At 36.1% G+C, this 22313-nt stretch overlaps 2 protein-coding genes across 2 annotated transcripts; both read left to right on the forward strand.

Annotated features, from left to right (window-relative positions):
• Positions 1–921: 921 nt before the first annotated feature.
• Positions 922–12811, forward strand: LOC132064142 (uncharacterized). The gene is made up of 7 exons (XM_059457038.1): positions 922–1100; positions 7889–7927; positions 8170–8301; positions 9185–9321; positions 9424–9530; positions 10533–10627; positions 12126–12811. Exons 1-7 carry the CDS (start codon positions 972–974, stop codon positions 12528–12530), a joined length of 1044 nt encoding a protein of 347 aa, XP_059313021.1. The 5' UTR covers positions 922–971; the 3' UTR covers positions 12531–12811.
• Positions 12812–19750: 6939 nt separating this feature from the next.
• Positions 19751–21046, forward strand: LOC132062079 (phospholipase A(1) DAD1, chloroplastic-like). Its single transcript, XM_059454724.1, has one exon. It carries the CDS (start codon positions 19751–19753, stop codon positions 21044–21046), a length of 1296 nt encoding a protein of 431 aa, XP_059310707.1.
• Positions 21047–22313: the final 1267 nt, after the last annotated feature.

Genomic DNA, 22313 nt, shown 5'->3' on the forward strand with positions numbered 1-22313 from the left:
CAAATGAATTCATTTTTTAACATTTTAAACTTCTAGTAATGACTATCTTATTGTGGGTAGACAGGTAGTTACCTAGAGGGCAATGAAGGTTCTCACTTCTATTCAAAGAGTGAAATTTCCGAATCTAAAAATTTAAGGAGGTTAAGAAAATTTCACAATTATATTACTAATAAAATCTTAAAAAGAAAGATTAAGGTATATTTAATATGTTTAATTCTAAAGAGGAAGTACTATGAAGCAAAATAAAGCCTTGAAACAACATTTTAAAAAAGAATTGGACTCTTTTTCACATCAAATAAAAGAATAGTAACAACACTATCTTCAAAGTTTCACTCAGCGACGTAAAGTAATATTAAGCAATTTCTCTCAACCAACAAGAACATACCCAATGTAATCTCACAATTGAGGTTTGGAGAGGGTAGTATATACGTAGACCTTACCTCTACCTTGGGAAGATAGAGAGAGATCATTTTGGGAGGCTATTACTCGTAGAAAAGACGAAAAAATAGTCAGTAGCAACAAACAGAAACAATAGCAAGAAAATCTCAACCATGATAACAAAAAAAGTATATTGAAATGATAGTAAGTAATTATTCTTCTCATTCATTTACATTTCATAAAAGTACAAGATATTTGTCTTGATAGTTTAACCGTTATAGTGAAACTTTTATTTTAAATTATCCTCAAATATCTAGCATTAAAATGACAATTTCTTAGCTTCCTTTAATAACTAAACAAATTCATTCATTTAATACATGTGCAAAGTCAAATTAGGAAGCATTCCTAATCATCTAAAGGAGTAATATTTTGAAATTAATCTAATCAGGACTAATTTAATCAAAATAAAGAAAATCCGACCTTTTTTGTCTTGACACATTAACCTTTTCTGAGGGACTAAATTTGTTAGTCTTATATATATATATGGTGTAGAAAGTTAACAACGCCCACCTTTGGCAGCCACAAACAAGAAGATGGCGGAAGAAGAAGAAGTAGAAGCAGTGCAATCAGTATATGGCGATGATTGTTTAGTCCTACATACATATCCACCTTCTTTTCATCTTCATATCACACCACGTACTGCCGATGATTCTTCTCAACAGGTTCCTTCTCAACCAATTTTTTTATTCTTTTTTAATAATTATTTTGATAATGGATACTCGATTCTTGAAACAGATGATTGATATCTATGCTGAAATCTTTATATTTACTGGGTGTGTGATTGTTGTATAATTATGTTATGTTCGAGGATTTTGGCTAACTAATGTCCTGAATGTGGAAAAAAAATCAGCTTGGGACTTTTATTAAGAGAATTATGATTTGGGGGCAGCAAAAAAGATTCTTTTTTGTTAATAAAGTTGTTAATTATGAGACGAACTTCAGGATATTGAGTGGAGAGCTCAATGCAGTATGAACCACAAACTGATTTGTGCCCTTGGTTTTGAGCTAACTGATATCTTAATCTTGAAAACATCAGGGACTTTTGTTAAGAAAATTTTGAGTTGAGGGCAACAGAAAAGTTTTTTTTTTTTGTTTTGTTTTGTTGATGAATCTGTCGCTAAAGTTGTTAATTGTGATACAAACTTTATGAAAATGACACACTAAAGAGTGGAGAGTTCAATGCCTATAAACCCAAAATTGAAATCTGGTATTTCCTTATTTGTAGTCCTCCTTGCATAGCGGCTATGGTGATCTTCTCTGTATAGATTCTTCCAAATTTATCGTGTCCCCGAGGACTGTAATCCTGAACTTTGAATGTGGGATCCAAGTCATCTACCTTCAAGTTGGATCACAGAACAACTTGAAAAAGAAGCTCCAAAATTGAGCTGCAAAAGGCTCAAAAAACAGAGTTTTATAAAGAAGGAAAAGGTCTATGATGGAAAAGGAAATACAAGGAAAGATTGAAGAAAAGAAAGAACTTCCTCCAAATATAAGAAAGGAAAGAGGAAAATGGGAAAAGTTCATTCATTATCAGATGAGAAAACATACAAAAGTGAAATGTGCATTTATCATCAAGATGGGGAAAAGTACAAAGGACTTTGAATATACATAGAAAGACTCTTTCGCTGTTCTATTTACCTTCTTCATAAGGATATCTGCAACGTAACGACTTAAAGTATGGGGGCTAATTGTGAAATACGGAATCTACAATGAGTTATCTTCCACTTAAGCTAGCAAGCCTTGTAAACCATAGTTGAGTACAAATTTTAGAGCCTTAAGTACTGCTTACAATCATAGTATAATGATGGTAATATGCAACTAATGCCCTTTTAATTCAGATTTCTAATTTACTATTGCGTATTTGGTTTTCTATATATTAATGTTTTCTCCAATGGTTTTAAGAGCGAAAAGCAAGACAAAATTCCAGGGGGTTTGACGTGAATAGCGTTTAATGAAGTGCACGCTTCTTTAAAGTGAACGGACAATTTACGAAAAAAAATAGTTTCTTACAACTATTATAATCTACTTGCAATTACAATAACTATTTTAGTATCCATATACAATAGTGTTGATATTAATCCAACTCCTGCACACACTTCTCTAAAATGCCTGGCTTCACCAATAAGGGGATAGTTCTCGCTTAGCATCAGTTTTTTGTTTTGAGCAACGAATCGATAAATTTTAATAGCACTGGTTTTCTCATTAGTTATTGGTCTTAATTCTAATATTTTTCTATCGATTTTTTTCCTCGCCAGTTATCTGTGTCTGTTGGATGTTTCTCTTCAGTCACTACCCATTATAATTGGTTTCACAAGGTTAATTTGTGTTTATTTCTCCTTTCTATGCAGCCATTGGAACTGTTCTTTTTAACCATTGGACCTCTAGGCTTTATTTGCTTCTCCACATTCTTCCGTAATTTGGATTGAATTCCTTCCAAATTTGTCATCGTTCACATTCATAAGAAACTATATGACAAGTAGGAATGCAATGTAATTCTGAGATATCATCTATCATGGGTGAAAGTTTTGGTACCAAAGTTGCATACTTTATTCATCTGTAGGGGTACAAATTTATAGTAGAAACAAACAAACAAACTAGCTATCTGATCCCTTGATTCTAGCAGATTTGATAATCAAGGGATGATTTTATTTGATCTAATTTCCTAAAACATCCAATAGCATATCAGATCTGATTTTATCAGATCAATTAAGATCTTACAAAATCAGATCTGATCATAATCAGATATTCACAAATCAACACTCCCCCTCAAGTTGGCATGTAAATATCTGTCATGCCTAACTTGCTTACAAGAATTTCAAATTTTGGTTTAAAGAGTCCTTTTGTGAAAACATCCGCAATCTGTATTTGTTGGGACAAGAAGGCATGCACACACTTCCTTCTTCAATCTTCTCTTTTATGAAGTGCCTATCCACTTCAACATGCTTTGTTCTATCATGTTGAACGGGATTGGAAGCAATCTTATGGATGTCACAAGACAACTTCATTGGTAGAAAAATGGTTTTTTTAGATCCGCCATCATCTTCTTGAGCCAAATCATCTCACAGATCCCATGAGCCATAGATCGGTATCTTTTGAGGTGATTGATTTTTACCCTCCAAGTCACGAGATTTCTCCGATAAATGTACAATATCCGGACGTGACCTCATCTGTCGTGTGTGCCCAATCCGCATCCGTAAAGCTTTCAATGCTTCTTTGTTGGTTTTTTTTTGAAAAACAACCCTTTCCCCGATGAACTTTTCGATATCTTAGAATCCTATAGCTTCCTGGTGCTCTTCCTTTGGAGAGTGCATGAATTGACCGACTAAGCTTACCCATAAGCTATATATTTAAGTAGATCAACTTTCCCACTAGTCTCTGATATTGACTTTGGTCAATTGAATTTCCTTCTTTGTATCCGAACTTTATGATTCGGATCAATAGGTGTTTCGACAACCACTCATCTTCTGCTCAAAAGATCTAACATACTTCCTTTGTGACACCATAATGCCTTCTTTTGATCTCGCTACTTCCATGCCAAGAAAATATTTCAATTGGCCCAAATCTTTGATCTCAAACTCCGTGGCCAACTGATTTTTAAAATTTTTTCATTTCGACAAGTCATCTCCTGAAGTATGATATCATCAACATACACTATTAGGATAGTTGTCTTTCCCTCATGAATGTCGAATGAACATGGTATGATCTGCTTGCCCTTGAGTGTATCCTTGTTTTTTCACAAACCGAGTAAACCTCTCAAACCAAGCTCTTGGAGATTGTTTGAGCAGAGAGATTTTTTTTTAGCTTGCACACTCTAGGTCCATACCTTTCTTCAAAACCCGGGGGAGGATCCATGTGACTTCTTCTTGAGTTTTCCATTCAAGAATGCATTCTTCACATCTAGTTGTTGAAGTGGCCAATCAAGGTTGGCAGCAATGGTTAGAAGAACCCTTTGAGTTCAACTTAAAGCAAACGTTTCTAGATAGTCAATCCCGTAGGTTCAAGACTCTACCAGACGCGCCTTATACCTCTCTAGGGACCCATGATTTAAACTTGATAGTGAACACCCACATGCAGCCCACTGTTTTCTTTCCGCGGAGTCTTTTTGTCATTTCTATCAAGAGCGTTCATCTCCTCTAGAATTGCCTCCTTCCATTCGGGAACTTTCAAAGCATCCTGCACATTTCTCCTCTCCATTCCAGATAATTGAGAAAGAAAAGCTACATAGGAAGGGGACAAGTTTCTATATGACACAAAATTTGACATGGGATGGTTGGTGGCTTTTCTTACCCCTTTACGTTTGGCAATCGGAAGATCAAGGTCTAAAGTAACAAGGGGTAAATCAGAGTTAGGTTCTGAAATTACCTAAGATCTTGAACGTTTGGTTCGATGAGAGTCTTTAATCTCTTTTTCTTGGTTCCGGTTTCTCCTCGGTAAACCTCAGTTTGTTCCCCGTTCTTATCATTAATTGTATCATGAAAAGGCTCTATTGTCTCAGTTTTTTCATTTTCATTATTTAAGTTGTGATCTCTTACCTTCTCATGGTTGTTATTACCAAAAGTACTATTTCCAATGTCTATGATAAAACCTAGATCATTTTGTTTGTCACACATGAGGTCAAGAGATTCGTTATTATCCCTCGAATCTTCACTATGTTTCTCCCCCTGAAGATGAACTCCAAAAAACAATTGAGATTCAAAAAAAAGTGACATCCACCGTGACAATGATCTTCCTAGAATTTGGGTCATAACACTTGTATCCCTTGACTAGGAGCATAGCCAACAAAAACACATTTTTTAGCACGTGGATCAAGTTTACTCCTATTATGATCATGAACATGAACAAATAGACTACACCCAAAAACTCTCAAAGCTAGATCAGCAGTCAATCTAGAAGCAGGAAAGTATGTCTTGAACATACTGAAAGGGGTTTTAAAATCTAGAACACGGGAAGGCATCCTATTAATAAGATAGGTGGCTGTCAAAATAGCTTCTCCCCAAAGAAATTTAGGGACTCCACTTGTGAATAATAAGGCTCTGGTTACTTCCATAAGATGCCTATTTTTTCTCTCGGCTATTCCATTTTGCTGGGGTGTATCAGGACAAGAACTTTGGTGCACTATTCCCTTGGAAGTGAAAAAATTGCCTAGCTGGTCATTAAAAACTTCTCCCATTATATATAATATTTGAATCTTCTCATTAAATTGTGTCTCAACCATAACATAAAAAGCCTCATACATATGTTTTACTTCCTTTTGTCTTTCAATAGGTACACCCAACTTAGTCTAGTGTGATCATCTGAAACTCACAAATCACCTTTTTCCATTTACAGTTGCTACCCTAGAAGGTCCCCAAACATCGCTATGGATTAACTTGAAGGGTTTTGTGGCATGGTATTTTTTGAGCGTTGTTTTTTCACAAAATTCACACTGGAAAGAAGATGGACTTTTATTCTAAATAACTGAGGTAACAAGAGTTTCAAATAATGAAAACTAGGATGACCAAGTCTATAGTGCCATAACATGACTTTATTATCAACTAGAACAGAATTCAAACAAGTTGAACTAAAATTTGCTGATTTGTCACCATCTTCAAGAAAATAGAGACCTTCAGACTCTCTAGCATTGCCAATGGATCCCCGAGACCTTGTCCTGAAATACACATGAAGAGAGTCAAAGATAGCACGACAATTAAGGTTTCTCAATTTGCTGATGGACACAAGATTGCAAGACAATTTTGGAACATGAAGGACATCAAAAAGAGTCAAATGAGGGGTTAATTTGATTGTCCCTTTTCCAGCAATTGCTGAGAAGGAACCATCAGCAACTCTGACTTTTTTATTTCCCAAAGGAGTGTAAGTGAGAAAAATGGGAATTCCATGTCATGTGATCACTAGCCCCTGAATCTATAATCCAGAAACTCACACCTGTTGAATTTGTACTCATAAAAACAGATGGTACAGTACCTGTTTAGGAAAAAGAACAAGTGGGAGTGGAAGGATCGGGTTTACTGGTTGGGAGTAGATTGAAGAAGCAGGCTATTCATTGGTGAATGGTGGCACTTCTAGAGAAGGTTGCAGCCCTGATTCTTCGCTGGAACTCTGAAAGGCCTGGCTGCCACGGTTGTCTGCCCCCTTTTTCTTCCAGTTAGGCGGTTTCCCATGGATTTTCCAGCAGGTCTCACGAGTGTGCCAGTATTTTTTGCAAAGATCACACCACGGCTTCTTTTTCTTGTCATTTTCATTTTTCACAGCAACTGAAGCAGAGGAATCTATATTTTTTCCTTCCAGATTAGAATCTATTTTTTAGCATAACATTCCTCCTTGTTTTTGCCTAATAGAAAAAGTCTCAAAGTGAGAGAATTCGTGAACGGTTCATCAAATTCTTGGTTCAATCCTGCTAGAAATAGATATACCCTCTTATTTTCTTCTTTTTTTCATTGCTTTTACACTATCCTTAGACACTCCCATTCATCATTATAGCATTGATCTAATTCTTGCCATAAGGAAAACCATCTCATTATAGTAAATAGTAACACCCCTCTCTCCCCCTGCCTAGCTTTCCATAGTTTAATTTTTAATTCAAAAATCTGAGAAGCATTTTCTAGAATAAGTCTCTCTAACAGCCTCCCAAACATCCCTAGCAGTGGGAAGAAACAAAATATGGTTTACCTATGGCAGCTCCCATGGAGTTTAGTAGCCAAGCAATTACCATTGAGTTTTCTGACTCCAGGCATTCATTTTTGGGTCTCCTGGTTCAAAGTCTCTCCAGTTGTTGCCCAAGTTTTCCTCGACCATCAATAGCCAAATGAACAGACTGCGCCTTCCAAATAACCATTCAGCTTGTGAGAAGTAAGCTGAAAAGAAAGAGAGGAATCTCCGCCTCATAGTTGTCTTATCTTTGTTAACAGAATTCCAGCTTCTGTTGATGCTGCTGGGTGATCAGAAATGCTGTTTTAGTCATGAGCAACACAAGAATAAATCCCTGATACCATGAAAGTTTTGGTACCAAAGTTGCATACTTTATTCATCTGTAGGGGTACAAATTTATAGTAGAAACAAACAAACAAACTAGCTATCTGATCCCTTGATTCTAGCAGATTTGATAATCAAGGGATGATTTTATTTGATCTAATTTCCTAAAACATCCAATAGATATCAGATCTGATTTTATCAGATCAATTAAGATCTTACAAAATCAGATCTGATCATAATCAGATATTCACAAATCAACAATGGGGAACCAGAGAAGATGTGATACTAGGTATAGTTTAGGAGTAGTTCGTGTTTCCTAAGGCTGTCAATATGAGTTGATATCTTCAGAAGAATCTTATGAATTGGCATTATACCTGGCAGTTTCTTTTTCTTCTTTGATTTTCTGGTTACATTTCCTACTTTTTTGTGTTGCATGTTGCTAGAGAGAATAATTTCATTTTTACTTTCTCCTGTCTTGTAGTTTGTGGAAGCAATCATAGGGATTCAGGCTGGTCCAAAGGTACTCTGTCACTGTGATTACTTTTCTTTTTGAGGTGATTGATTACCATTTGGGCTTTTGTTATCTGATTCATCTCTGCTTCTGTTTTCAAATTTCATGTCTTTTTTCATCTGATAGCTTTGTGCAGTCCACCCACCCTTGCGTCCCACATGTCTTATTTAACTATTTTATGTGTTAGGCTTACTCATATGATTAGATAGGTTTCGCATTTCTTTCCTGCACTGATATAATTATTTTGGCAGTATCCTGACGAGCCTCCTGCTATTAGAATTGTTGATTCCAAGGGCCTTGATGAGCAAAGACAAAAACAATTGATAAGTTGTATTTCAGAAAGGGCTTTCTCCTCATGTTTTTGCTCACCAATCCATTGTGCTGTTGAGATCCAGTTCTGTGATTGATGACATTCTTTATTAGAATGCCCTCTTTGTATTAAAACCTAGATACAGAATCTCAAGACTCACAATACGATGAATAACTACATACTTTGGATCTTTTTGTCCTGTGTGTGTACATGATTTTCCATCAGAAAAGAAGTCTATAGCTCAAGAGGAACATGTTTATAAATTACTTAAAGAATAGAAGCTCCCTGGGTTTTGGTTCAGTGTTAAGAAAGTACAACTATGAGGTGTGGGTTGTGTGCACGTCACAAGTTCAAATTTTGCCACAGACAGGATTCTGGTAGTTAAGTGGGAAATCAAAGAAGTATTTGCTTCATTTTCAAACATGTGAGCCCACTACAGTTGACCCGGGTTTTCTCGTTTTAAAAAATTAATTACCTAAAGAAGAGAATTGTGGTTCCTACTTGATGCCATTTTGTAATATTTTTGCTAGGTTAATGATCTTTTCTCTTGACTTTGATTATGCCTTTAATATAAAATATTAGAAAAAAAAAAAGCTATTCTTAACCTGGTTTAGCTAGGTTCCAAAGATGCCAGTAGTGAAATGTTGGTTTTTTTTTATATGCTGGATGAAATTTTGGAACTAATTAGACATTTTAATGAACTGGAATTTTTATTGCGAAGTATGATAAAACTCTTTTGTTTTGTGTCATGGATGAGCATCTATTCTGCGAAGAGGACTCACTTCCATTTATGAGCTAATATGTTGGAATTCTCCTAGAGACAATGTTATCTGTTGGACAACCCAAGGAAAAATGAGCAGGAAGTCGGAACACTTCAAAACACAATCCCGCTGAATTATTAGAATTTCAGAGGGGGCTTAATTTCCTGAAAATTGATGCTCTGAATGTATTACTAGGAAGCAGTGGAGCGGCTTTCTGGTATGAATCACCCTGATGGAGAGTGTCCTTTGTGCTTGTATCCATTAGTTGATGAAGATGCAGGAAGCTCTGCGCCATTTATGAAACTGATGTCTTGTTATCATTGCTTTCATTGGTAAATTTTGTTCGTAGTACCCTCTTATTATGATTAGTTTGCCTACTGGCTGAAAGATGTGTGGTTGCAACTTCAAACTCATTTATTTTCTTACTGCTGCAGTGAGTGCATCATCGGGTGGTGGAATTGGCTTGAACGACTAAAAGAATCTGATGCCCCTACAGCATCTGGTTCTGCTTCATCTTCCGGAAATATCAGGGATCAGGATGGTATGTTGCAATGAAAGGATTTGAATTGTTTTAGAGCATACTCCTCCTTTCATTTTCTTCTCCTGCTCCAACTAGATATAGAAAAGGTTACCTGGATTTTATTGGGAAGCAAGATAGGTCTTTTAGGATGATTTTTCATTAAGTTAGACCCTTTTACTCCTTCACCCTGCCCCCCCAGTCCCCCCACCCATTCCCCTCCAAAAAAAAAAAAAAAAAAAAAAAAAAAAAAAAAGAGGAAGGCATTGAAGGATGCATAAAAAAAGTTCTATGGAGTCAACCAATTACTTGAGTTCAACCATGTGGCGTGTCAACTTTGCCAAGAGACTTGATCTTTTTTTGCCCAATTCACTTTACTGAAATTTTGTAGAAATAATTCATATACCCAAATACTCTGTCTGCATACCTGGTCTAGTTGGAGATGTAATGGAACTTTCACTTATTTCATTTGAATAAAGTATTTGCATCATTTGGTCTAAGAGGCTCTACATCCACTAACCTAGGGGCTAGAGATCCCCTGTTTCTTCATTCTGCAGAGAGGTTGAGTTTTCATATGATCCTTGCTTTCTTGTTTCCTTTGCTTGTTTCCCCATCTTATAATTTACCAATGATTCAATTATTCAACTTATGTCCATCCATTTCTTTTCCATCCTTTGCTCCTATACCACTAGCATTGGTTATACCAATTTTTTCTTTTGCTCGCAAGCTTAGCTTGTCAATGACTACTTCGATGTCTTAGTGTTTCGTCATAAAGCCCTCATGGTTCGAGGATACAGAGATTTTATAATTTATTTTTCTTTTTTAAAAATATTTTCCAGATGGATGGTGTTTACAGTTTTTTTTTTTTTTTTTTTTTTGGGGGGGGGGGGGGGGGGGTGGGGGTGGGGGTGACAAACCGAGGAAGAACTTTTATTTTTATCTGTGTCTTTTTTGTGAACATGATTTTTGCAACATTTCTAGTTTCGTAGCTCACTAGTTATCTTGCTTGGTGATGTGTGATAACAGAAGAAGGTAGGAGGAAGTGCCCGGTTTGTCGCAAGTCTTTTCTTGCGAAGGACATTGAGCACGTGCTTGACTTTGTGAAGACTCAGAATGCTGTTGTAAGTTATGCAAATATCTTCCTAAATCAGTGTATTTAACCTCACAGTTTTTCTTGCATCCATTATATATATACAATACAACACTTTGCCTTTCTATAAAAGAAAGACCCTGTTTGAATTTTTGTGCTGAATGATTTTGTGTTCTGTAGTCAAAAGTTCTGATAGAGCAGGATGGCCGGTAGACAAAAGTTCAAGGAGGAAACTGAGAAATTCTAGAGAGAGCTTGGTAGCCTACTACTTTAGTGGTTATAGTGCATTTTGGCCTCGTAAAACCTATATAAAGAAGCCAAAAAAAAAAAAAAAGAAGAAGATAGAAATAAAAAGTTTTGGGAGCTGTTGCCGAGGTAAAAACTTACCCAAACCGGGTGTTTACACCAAATCACTGGATGTATGAAATGTGTGTGAATATATATAACTATCACTTAACCATGATTAATTAATGTAGATATTCACTTCATTAAATCACTTAACCATGGTAAATTGTAATGGGTTGGTGTAAACACCTGGTTGGGTAAGTATTTACCCTGTTGCCAACCAGGGGCAGAGCCAGAGGGTGCAAGGGGGGTCAATTGAACCCCCTTAGTTGGATATGTATACCATCTAGATAGGACAAAAATGATATTTTTTGTATATATATAAGTTGTTGAATACCCTTATTGGCATAAGAATTTTTTTTTGGATCCCCTTACTTGAATTTCTGGCCTATGTTACTCGGACTCTTCAAAAATGGACACGGGTGCGTGTCGGATCGTCCAAAAGTAGTGTATTTTTGAAGGATCCGACACGGGTGCGGCATCATTTTTGGAGAGTCCGAGCAACATAGTTTCTGGCTCCACCACTATTGCCGACCCTTGCAATCATAGATAGAACTGAAATGTTGCTTGGACTCTTCAAAAATATCGACGGGTGCGTGTCGGATCCTCCAAAAGTAGTGTATTTTTGGAGGATCTGACACAGGTGCGGCAGCATTTTAGGAGAGTCCGAGCAACTTAAGATAGAAGACCAGTTTCCGATCGGATAAGAGAAGCAACTAGGATTCGATTGGTCGATTGACTCGATTCGAATTGGAATTGTCAAGTCATCCATAACTATTTAGTCAAACGAGATTTTATTTTGATCAGTGAATATGTCGACTACATGTAACTCCTTTCACTCTGCCCTCTCCATATGCGTAACGACATTTATTATCCACTGTGATGAGGATGATAAGTTAAGAGAGGCAGATACACACACAGCCTCAGTTTGATGTGTGAATTATGGGTCTTGTAAACTCTTTCCTAATGACTGTTTATGCACGTTTGGTTTGCTTATTAAATGTGGGACCAATAAACTTGGAGACCTAATATGTTAAATCTGAAACAAAGTTCAGTTGGTTAGTGCCCCTGGTTATTAGATGAAGTTTTTTTTTTTTTTTTTTTTTTAATAGTTACAACATTTTGTTAGTTATATTGGAAAAGTCTGGGAGATCTGTTGATATGTGTTCACTGATTGAATCCAGACCTCCAGCGGATCTGAAGTCAACAAGGAGGACAAGCTTCTTTTCTCAGAGTCAGAGAAATTAAGGAGAGAGAAATTTGATGCAATACTGAAACTCCAGCAAGAGAAGGGTGGCTTAATTGAAATAAAAAAGCATGAAGTGTTGCGGCCAGGTATTTATCTTCCACAACCTGCTGCATTACCCTCAACGGCGTCCACTGAAGAGGCAAAAGAGCAGCAAGACGAAGATCTGGCAACCAACTCCAGAACAAATTCTAGTGGTTCCTCAAATAAACCTGGTGCTAGTAGAGCAAGGAACTCCGGCACAAAGAAACACCAGGGGCACAGTTCAAGAAAACAAGTCACTCACAGTTCCAGAAAACAAGTCACTCAGTGGGTGAAGAAAGAAAATAGTAATACATCATGACATGAAAACATTTTTTTAAAAAGAAAACTGAAAGGTAAGAAACTACCGTCTCTTGTCATTATTTATCCATTTGCTTAGATGATAAATATATCAATGTCAAGCAGGGTTAAGTAGTGGCATAGGTTGAGAAATCAAGGAAGTTGGCAAATAGATGCCATCTACTGTTTGTTGTGCAGAGAGTATCGTGATTAGAAGTAATAGATTTCTCATTTGTAAGATTTCTGTACGTTCTTCGATATCTTTCTCCAAGATAAAATGTGTTGAATACTTTTCGAGAACAATTGCTTCTGTCTTGTTCCAGCTCTAAAGTCTAAACTGAGTTTGGGGCGATGCCGTGCCTTCACTATAAATTTTGTTGAATCTACGTGACTGGAGATAAGTCTGACTGCAGCTCTAAGGTAGATTTTTCCGCTAAATCATTTGGAGTATGGCCTGAGCAGCAATCACTGGCAATGCTTATTGGGAGATCAGGTTCAATCAGGAGAGACACTAGTAATTTTATTGATCAAATATTCCTACCAATGATGCAACGGTTAAAACTTTTTCAGTCACAACAATAGTACATGTAATACATGATGCTATATGCTGCTCTCAGTAAGAACAAAGCTTAGTTAAGGTGTTCAATTGAAAAAATCGCGCAATTTTATACGGTCAACAATATGCTAAGCCTCATTTATAATTAAATATCGGGAAAAGGGTTAAAAATATTGTTTTACTTTGTTTTAAGGGCTAAAAATATCCTTCGTTATAATTTTGGGTCATTTATGCACCATAGTTATGAAAGTTAACAAATATACCCTTCATTTAGCGGAAATTTTGGGTCATTTATGCTCCTGCCATTACGAAAGTTAACAAATATACCCTTCATTTAACGGAAATTCCGAAATTGATTCAAATATTCCGATTTCACAAAAAATAACCCTCTCATATTTTACCCTGTCACTCCCCGAACCATGACCTGGACGTAACACGGCACCCGGTGCCTTGCTGCATGTCACCGAGCGAATCACATGGCTTGCTGAATCATCATGAGGCATATATGAGCGGAATATGACATAAACATGATGAGCCTAAACATGGGATATCATAAATATCAAATAAATACTTGTTTTAAGAAAACATGAATATGGATTGTCATAGATAATGAGCCAAAGATGGCTATATGACTCTCTAAACGTCCGACATAACATAACCGTTCAGTCTATGAAACCTCTAACACGAGTCCGAATCAAGCTAAACGTAACTGGGTTTGGACAAGGCCCCCAAATACCTTAAATGCATAACTAACATAAAGTAAATAATGACTAAACCCCGAAGAAGGTGGGGCTTACCAAAAGCTGATACGTGGGTGGTCCTATGGAGTAGATCCGCAATCCTATAAATTCGTACCTGCATCGTGAAATGCAGGCTCCCGGGCAATAGAAAGGGGACGTCAAAGACATCAATGTACTTATATGTAAAGCAACCGAATGAAATAAACATGACACATGAAATAACATGACGAGAGCCGAAACCGAAATCGAAACTCGATCATGAACATCTGTATCTGACATGGACATAAATACATATATAACATGGGTAAAAACATTTTAAGTTGGGAGAGCATTAATATAATCGACATGTAACCACCACGTTAACATGTGGCGTCTTATCTCTGACCGACTCCTAAGCCGTCCTGTACCTTGCCCGGGTACATGACATGAATGGATCCAAACTCCTCAATGGGGAAAATATGAAGGAATCGTCCTACTGGGCGGAGCGATCCTTATCCTACTTTGGCATACGTAGTTTCTGGTATGAAACCTTTTCGGTAATCTGTGCAACTCCCAAAAACATGAACATGATATAGTTGGCTAAAAAGCCCATGAATTTCATAAAACATGACTTGTATTTAACATGAGTATCTTGTATCATAGCATGGATATGATAATATAATAGGACAAAGTCATAGATAGATTTCGAACTTTATCCCGATTTTCCATCTAGACTCTAACCGAAATGTCGACCATCCGAACCCCCGAACATAAGATAAAATGTGTCATTTGAACCCTCGTGCCACCGGCACACGCGTGAAGCTCACTTGTTGACATGGAAAAATAGACCAATGACATGGAGCCATGTCATGTTACCTGTTTTTTTTTTTTTTTTTAAAAAGCCATGTCAACAAAAACAATTAATTTTAACAAAAAATCTATTTTAAAATCTATTTAAATAATTAAAAAAAATTGAAAAACCCAACCCATCCTCTCCGATAGCCCACCTCGCCGCCGCCACTGCAGCCGCTTCCTCCGCCGCCGCCGCTTTCTTTTTTAAAATTTTTAATCATTAAAAATTAATTTTAACAAAAACTCTATTTTAAAATCTATTTAAATAATTTGGAGTAATTTTAGGAAATTTAAAATAATTTTTGAAAGTTGAAAGTTTATTTATCTCTAAGTTTCTAACGATGAGTTTTTAGAAGTTTTAACAATGTCATGTTGAAATTGTTTTCTTCTTTACATTTCTTTGTTGGTATTTTTACACTTAGGGCCTGTTTGGAAAGCCACCCAGGTAATTGGAATTGGGTGTAATTACACGCCTTGTAGGCTCCGTTTGTTTGACTGGTAATTATACGTAGGTATAAATAGGGTGTAATTGAGAGGGTGTAATTATACTCTCCAATTCTCAAGGAGAGGGTGAGAATTGGGTGCAATTACACTCTGTAATTACAAAGTTACCTTTTAGTTTAGTTCTTTTTAATTTTATTTTAATTTCTTTTCTTTTTTAATTTATTTTTTTCTATTATTTAATTTATTTTTATTTTATTTTAATTTCTTTTCGTTTCTAATTTCTTTTTATTTCTATTATTTAATTTCATTTTTATTTTTATTTTTTTAAATATATTTTTCTTTTTATAGTACTTATATTTCATTTCCTTTCTTCTCATTCCCAACCTTTACTTCTTGTGGTTCCATGTCATTGCTCATATTTTTTTATTTTTAATTTTATTCATTTAGCATAACCGTGTTAATATTCTAATTTTTGAAACTATATCTCTTAATATTAGAAAGAATGAGTTATTAACAAACTTGACATATAATGAGTGACGTTATTAAAGTAGAATTTCATTGTGAATGAGATTATAGACTTATATTTTCCCTTTCTTTTGAATTATAGGAGTACTTACTTATGTTATGTTGAAACTTACTTACGTAACGATGGAATTTGACATAAGAGTGTTATGTTTTTATTTTTCTTTTGGATTTTGAATTTGAGTTATATTTTCGATTTTAAAAATATTTGCTTTAGTACTATTGACTTGTTATTTCACATTGCATGTTGTTTATTTTTCACGTACAGTTGATAGAATTATTGTCAAACATTTAAATAATGTTATGGCATTAAATTTATAAATATTCTTTTTTTTGTCAAACATCCAATCCCATAATTTCTCACAAAAAAGGTATGCTTTTAAGTTTTATAATCAATTAAAAATTAAAATATTATTAATTTAAAATTATATATCAATTATTTTTTACAGTATTAGTTACAAATATATGATTATTAATTAAAATATTTCAAAAAACAATGTATTATTAAATAACTAATTTAATATCATTTATAAAGGTACATATTTTTTAAATATTAATTTTAAATTTTTTATAATCAGATGTTATTTGTAAATTAAACTAACTGTGTAATTACACTTGTGCAACCAAACAAAGACGCTTGCAATTACACTGTAATTACATTATGACAAACAAACAGATCATTGTAATTACTAGGCTGTGTAATTACTAGAGTAGTAATTACACCGATTCCAATTACGAGGTGGCTTTCTAAACAGGCTCTTACTGAAAAATGTAATATTGGGGCGTTAATTAGAACTACAAAATGTTGTTTTAAATAAAAAAGACAACGGAGAGTGCATATGCGAGGAATCGAACCCACAACATCAATTACTGAAGGAGCCAGTGTGACCGCTTGAGCTAACTAGCTGCTTCGTCATGCTGTGTCACATAATAGTCATGTACGTTAATTGTTGATGCTTATTTACATTACCTTTATTTTAGTGAATTTTTTTGATGAAGCCGTGTCGGATGACACCCCTTCCATCAACGTAAATCCGCCCTCGTGTCTAACTGTTACTCTAGTCTATGAAGCCTCTAATGAAGTACTGAAAATACTGACTGTTGCCGGGACAAGCCTCTGGCATACCTGACTGTCTGTAAATACTGAAAGACTATAAAGTAATTATAATGCCCCGAAAGACTGGGCTCACCAATCAGCTGATACTGGAGATCCTAGCGAGCAGATGCGTCGTCCTGTAAATCGTTACGATGCAGGTCCCGGGCAAAAGGGACGTCAGTACATTTGAATTGCACTGGCATGTAAAACAATTGAAAGAAAGAGTTGTAAGTGGGGTTCTAGGGAAAGGGCAGCCCAATAAATAAACAGGTAATAAATGCTGAAACTGAAATTGAAACTGTAAACTGAAATGAACAAGAGAAGTAGAGTTCTGAGTACTTCCTGTTCTGCATCTGAATCCCCTGTTTTCCTGTATTTATATATGGGGCCTTGGCCCAACAATAAATGCACAAAACTATGGCCTTGACAAGTAAGTGTGTTAGTCTATGGCCTTGGTCAAGTATCCGTATACATGAGACTGTGCCCTTGGGTAAAAATACAAGAGTTGTCCTTGGGCAAAATACAAGGGTGGCCCAAGGGGAAAATGCAAGAGTTCAATATTCAACAATTATTATTAAGGAACTGAGACCCCTAGAATAATGAACATTACTGAACTGAGCTATGTATTCTAGAACTAATTATGAGACCTGAAGCCTTAACTATTTCTAAGCATACTGAGTTTTTAGACTGAGACCAAGGGGTATAAACAACGAGTCTATTTAGATTACGTTCTGAGTTCACAACGTTCGGAATGAAAGTCATGAACGAAATACGAAACTAGAGAATAGAGGTTCTGCAACTATTCATGGAACTAAAGCACAACTATAACTCTGAGGAAAATCGTAATAGTCAACAAACCATATCGTAGGGAGAATTGTCAACATTCTCAAACGTAGAGAGTTAGCCTCACATACATTAAATTTCTAGCCTTTAAGCATAATACAACGTTGGTCGCTCCCTTTCGACTTTAATCTATATCAATATATGTCAATGGAATCAACATTAGCAACAAAACTCAAATTCTGGTCATCTAGGTATTTTATCAAACACTTGGAGGGCACAAAGTTCCACAGCTTTCATTAATGGGGATTTCTTCACTCAATTCTCATTCTATTACTTCTTGGTGATTCTATAATCTCAATTAGATGTAATTAACACCATTCTTCATCACTCATTCGATTACAATAATGCTAAATCAACAATCCCAAAACCCTACTGTAGTTCACATGATTTTCCTTAACAAACCCATTAACTTATCACCCATGAACTCATCAATTCACAACTACTAATAATTAGAAGAGGGAAAGGATTACTTTTTTGAAGTTCTATCTCCTTAAATTCGAATGTTAGGGTTTCCACGTCCAACAATAACGTTCCAATCACAACTCTATAGATTGGAAGGGTTTACTCAAGTTAGAAAGGGATTAGAGACTTGAAATTAACCTAGAATCGTTAAAGAATTCACCTTGAAGGGTTCTTGAGGCTTGGGACCTGTTCTCTCTTGCCTTAGGATGATTTTTTGTGATTAAGGGTTTTAGGGAAATAAACTTCAAGCTTAAATATAAGAAAAACGCGAAAATTAAATCTGAAGTTTTGACACGAAACCCGGCCCATCCGCGTTGGGCCAGCGACGCGGGGCCATCGGACGCGCGGCGCATGGCCATCGTCGATGGCTAGTGTCGGCTTATGCGCAGTGTTCAGTAAAATGGGTATAACTTCTTATATAGAGCTCCGTTCCGCCTCCACCATTTATCGTTGAAAAGGTATTTCAAAGATATACAACTTTTATGTTTTAAGTTTTCTCAAATTCTCAACGAATTTTCACAAATCAGGCTGGAAGGCAGACGTGCTGTAAACTTAGCCGATTCTATCGAATCTTAAGCACCTCACTATTCGTCTTGATTTCGGAACAACTATTTCCACCCAAACTCATCCCAATAAGACTTCACATGTCTAAAATATCACATTAATACTCATTTAACACTTCCACACCTAATCCGAATTTACGGAGTGTTACAGTTTACCCTTCAAATGAGCTGGTCTTTAATTTTTGGCCTTCAATTGGGCTGGTCTTTAATTTTTTACCTTCAAAATCGAACTTATGCCTAGCAGAGCATAAGTTCTTTAAGGGCGCGGGGCATAACTTGTGGGATATTATGATGCAAAATAATAAGCTTATGCTCCGCGAAATTTTTTTTGCCTTAACGGGCAAAAATTAAAGACCGCCACAAAATAAAGGATAAAAATGCAAATGACCCTTCATAGTCCTAACTTCTCTCCTTTTTACGTTTTTTTTTTTTTTTTTTTTGTATATGATATCTGAGGCTTACTAATTCGATTAATTTATATCACACAGCGTAAGACTCGTCAAAGAGGAAGAGGAAGCAATCCCTATCAAAAAAGAATTATTTTTAGGATTTGAACCACATATAACCACTAATTAAAAAGGAATTAAAGATCTCATCCATCCACCACCTCATCCATCCACCATATCATAGTGGTCCTATAATTTTTCCATTTTCCATCATATTTTTAACATGCTTTCATTAGTTTAACTTTTACCTTTTCTCTTATTCGTCATCAATACTAAAAATAAGACCTTCCCAACAATTTTATGACAGTACAAGAAGAATCTAAATCCAACGTCATCTTTGATCAGTTGCTAACACTTTTGTCAGATTATACTTATCCCATGAAACTCAATCCACCGTCCGCCCCCCAATTCCTCTCTATCAATTACTTGTTCTTTCTTTAAGAATGTACTCTTCCCCACACAATCTAAAGTTCATGTTCAATCTTTAAAATTTTTAGAATACATTATATTTTTAAAATTATAATATGTAAAAGTTAACATTAATAAGCTTTTTCTTCCTTTTTTAGTGTGTATCCCTATCTATATGTTGTGTCATCATATCAAAAGTACTGAATTTAGTTGATATAGTGCCATCAACAAGTATAAATTTAGCCATTTGAGCGCAGCCAAAAATATTTTGAGCATAGTGTTCCACAAAACAACTATATTATAGTACAAACTAAGTGCAAATTGCAACATAATGCAATGCCTAAATCAACTACTTTCAACCAACCAACAGCATTTTGGACTTGCACCGCCTAATACTTGGCAATACTACTCTAGTACTCTAAAATCGAGTACTGCTCGCCGGAGAATCAAGATCAGTAACTCCTGCGATCCTAGCTCCGGTCATTGCCAGCTCATCGATAACGACAAACTCGGAGGGAGGTGGATGGAGTTTCAAGGAATCAAGAATTGGGATGGTTTGCTTGATCCTCTAGACAATGATCTTCGCGAGGAAATCCTAAGGTACGGAGAGTTTGTCGAAGCAGCATATAGCTGCTTCGACTTTGACACGTCATCAGCCACGTATGCAACATGTCGGTATCCCAAGGATACGATGCTGACACAGTGCGGACTAGGCCAGAGTGGGTACAAGGTAATAAAAAACTTGCATGCCACGTGTGCTGTTGAAATGCCACGGTGGATTGATAGATTCCCCAAGATGGTGTCGCCGCGATCCAGCTGGATTGGTTATGTGGCGGTATGTGATGACGTGGACGAGATTGCTCGGCTAGGTCGCCGAGACGTTGTGATTGCTTATAGAGGTACTGCCACTTGTTCAGAATGGCTTGAAAATTTACGTGCCACGTTGACTTGCTTGCCCGATGACATGGCACCTGAAAACAGTGAACCTATGGTACAGAGTGGATTTTTGAGCATGTACACTTCGAAAATTGAAGGTAATAGAAGTTTACAAGATACAATATTAAAAGAAATTGCCAGCATTCTTAGTAATTATAGTGATGAGACTCTGAGTATAACACTTACAGGACATAGCCTTGGAGCAGCCTTAGCTACACTTACAGCATATGATATAAAAACAAAATTTAATCACTTGCCAATGGTAACAGTGTTATCATTTGGAGGGCCTAGAGTTGGAAACAAGAGCTTTAGGTACCAGCTGGACAAAAATGGTACGAGGGTACTCCGAATTGTCAACTCTGATGATCCCATAACAAAAGTTCCGGGATTCGTGATCGACGATGATGACATGGCAAGCCGAGGGGATGCCACGCTGACGAGATTGCCTAGCTGGCTTGAAAAGTGCATGGAAGATACTCAGTGGGTGTATGCTGAGGTGGGAAAGGAGCTTAAGTTGAGTAGCAAAGATTCTCCACATCACATTAGCAAAGGAAATGTGGCAGCGTGTCACGATTTGAAGACATATTTGCATTTGGTGAACAATTTTGTTAGCTCATCGTGTCCCTTCAGGGCCACAGCTAAGAAATTACTAAAGAGAGAATCACGTGAAAGAAAAGCAGCTCTTGTTTAATTAGATAAATTTTCTGATCCTTGTAGAATAAGAATAAGAATACCATACCCCTCTTTACAGGCCGGTTTTGTTAAAAAAAGAACAACAAAAATTGAAGTGGCAAAAAAGTGTACAGAGCCACAAGCTTTTTTTGAGTCCGCCATATCCTATTTCCTGAGAGAAGGGTTTTTCGTTATCTTTTAAGAAAGCCCTCTGCTCATTAATGCCTATCCATGACGAAGAACCCATATTTTAATGTGTATATGAAGATCATATAATCATGAGTACAGTATCAAACAAATCTGGATATTTATCTTGAGTAATCCCTTTAAGTCTACGTACTGTGATACTTTTGAAACCACCTCTACGAGACGAGAAAGTATGATTGTATGAAATTTAATAGGTTTAAGTGCTTTATTAAAACTTATCATTTCTATTATGTTATATTAAAGGGGATTATTGACTACTGCATAGAAATCTAGAATTAACTCATGTATTGGATTTATTCTATCTACACATATAATTTTTGGACGAATGGAATTTAATTTAATACTATTTAAAACCATGGAATTTAATTCGTGCGTCTACTTAACGAAATTGTATTTAATATCACCCCAAAGGTAGCATATCGAGTATATCCACTCACTGAGACATGTGAAAAGCAAAAGCAAGTTAAAAATTTATGTTTTAACCCCTTTAAACCAAATGGCTAAATGTACCATGCCAATTTCAACAAGTGGAGAAGGACAAGTTATAATAACTTTAAATTAGTTTCTTCTCCAACTTTTTGGTGCTGCATCCGGACGGGGAATGTAATTTGCTCTTATTTTGCACCAGGAACATAGAACTGCCTTAGCAACACATGTTATTAAGGTAAATTTCTTGAAAACAAATCCGTCTGAAACTGGAAGAAGAATACGCAAATGAACTTTTTAGTTGAATAACTTGAAACAAAATGATATATTCCTCAGGCAATGTGAACATACAAGCAATGATGCATTTTATTGATTCACTTATTACATTGTACAACAGTAAAAAATGTGACATTGTTACGAGATTTGTGTAATAGTTTCTCCTCTAGTTCGCTCTGTAGTGGTCGTATCCCTTTCCCTAGCTGCCTCCGCGAAAAAAAATGACTCCGTTCACTATTAACTAATAAGCCATAGCTGTTCTTCTTGGTTGCCTCAGCTGATAGTATGACACAACCTAAGCGGACACTGTCACTACTAAAAAATCACTATTTTCCCACTGAATTTCCTACTAAAAAGTGTTCATTGGCCATTTCAGG

Source organism: Lycium ferocissimum, chromosome 7 (genome assembly GCF_029784015.1).
Source record: "Lycium ferocissimum isolate CSIRO_LF1 chromosome 7, AGI_CSIRO_Lferr_CH_V1, whole genome shotgun sequence".
Taxonomy (NCBI): Eukaryota; Viridiplantae; Streptophyta; class Magnoliopsida; order Solanales; family Solanaceae; genus Lycium; species Lycium ferocissimum.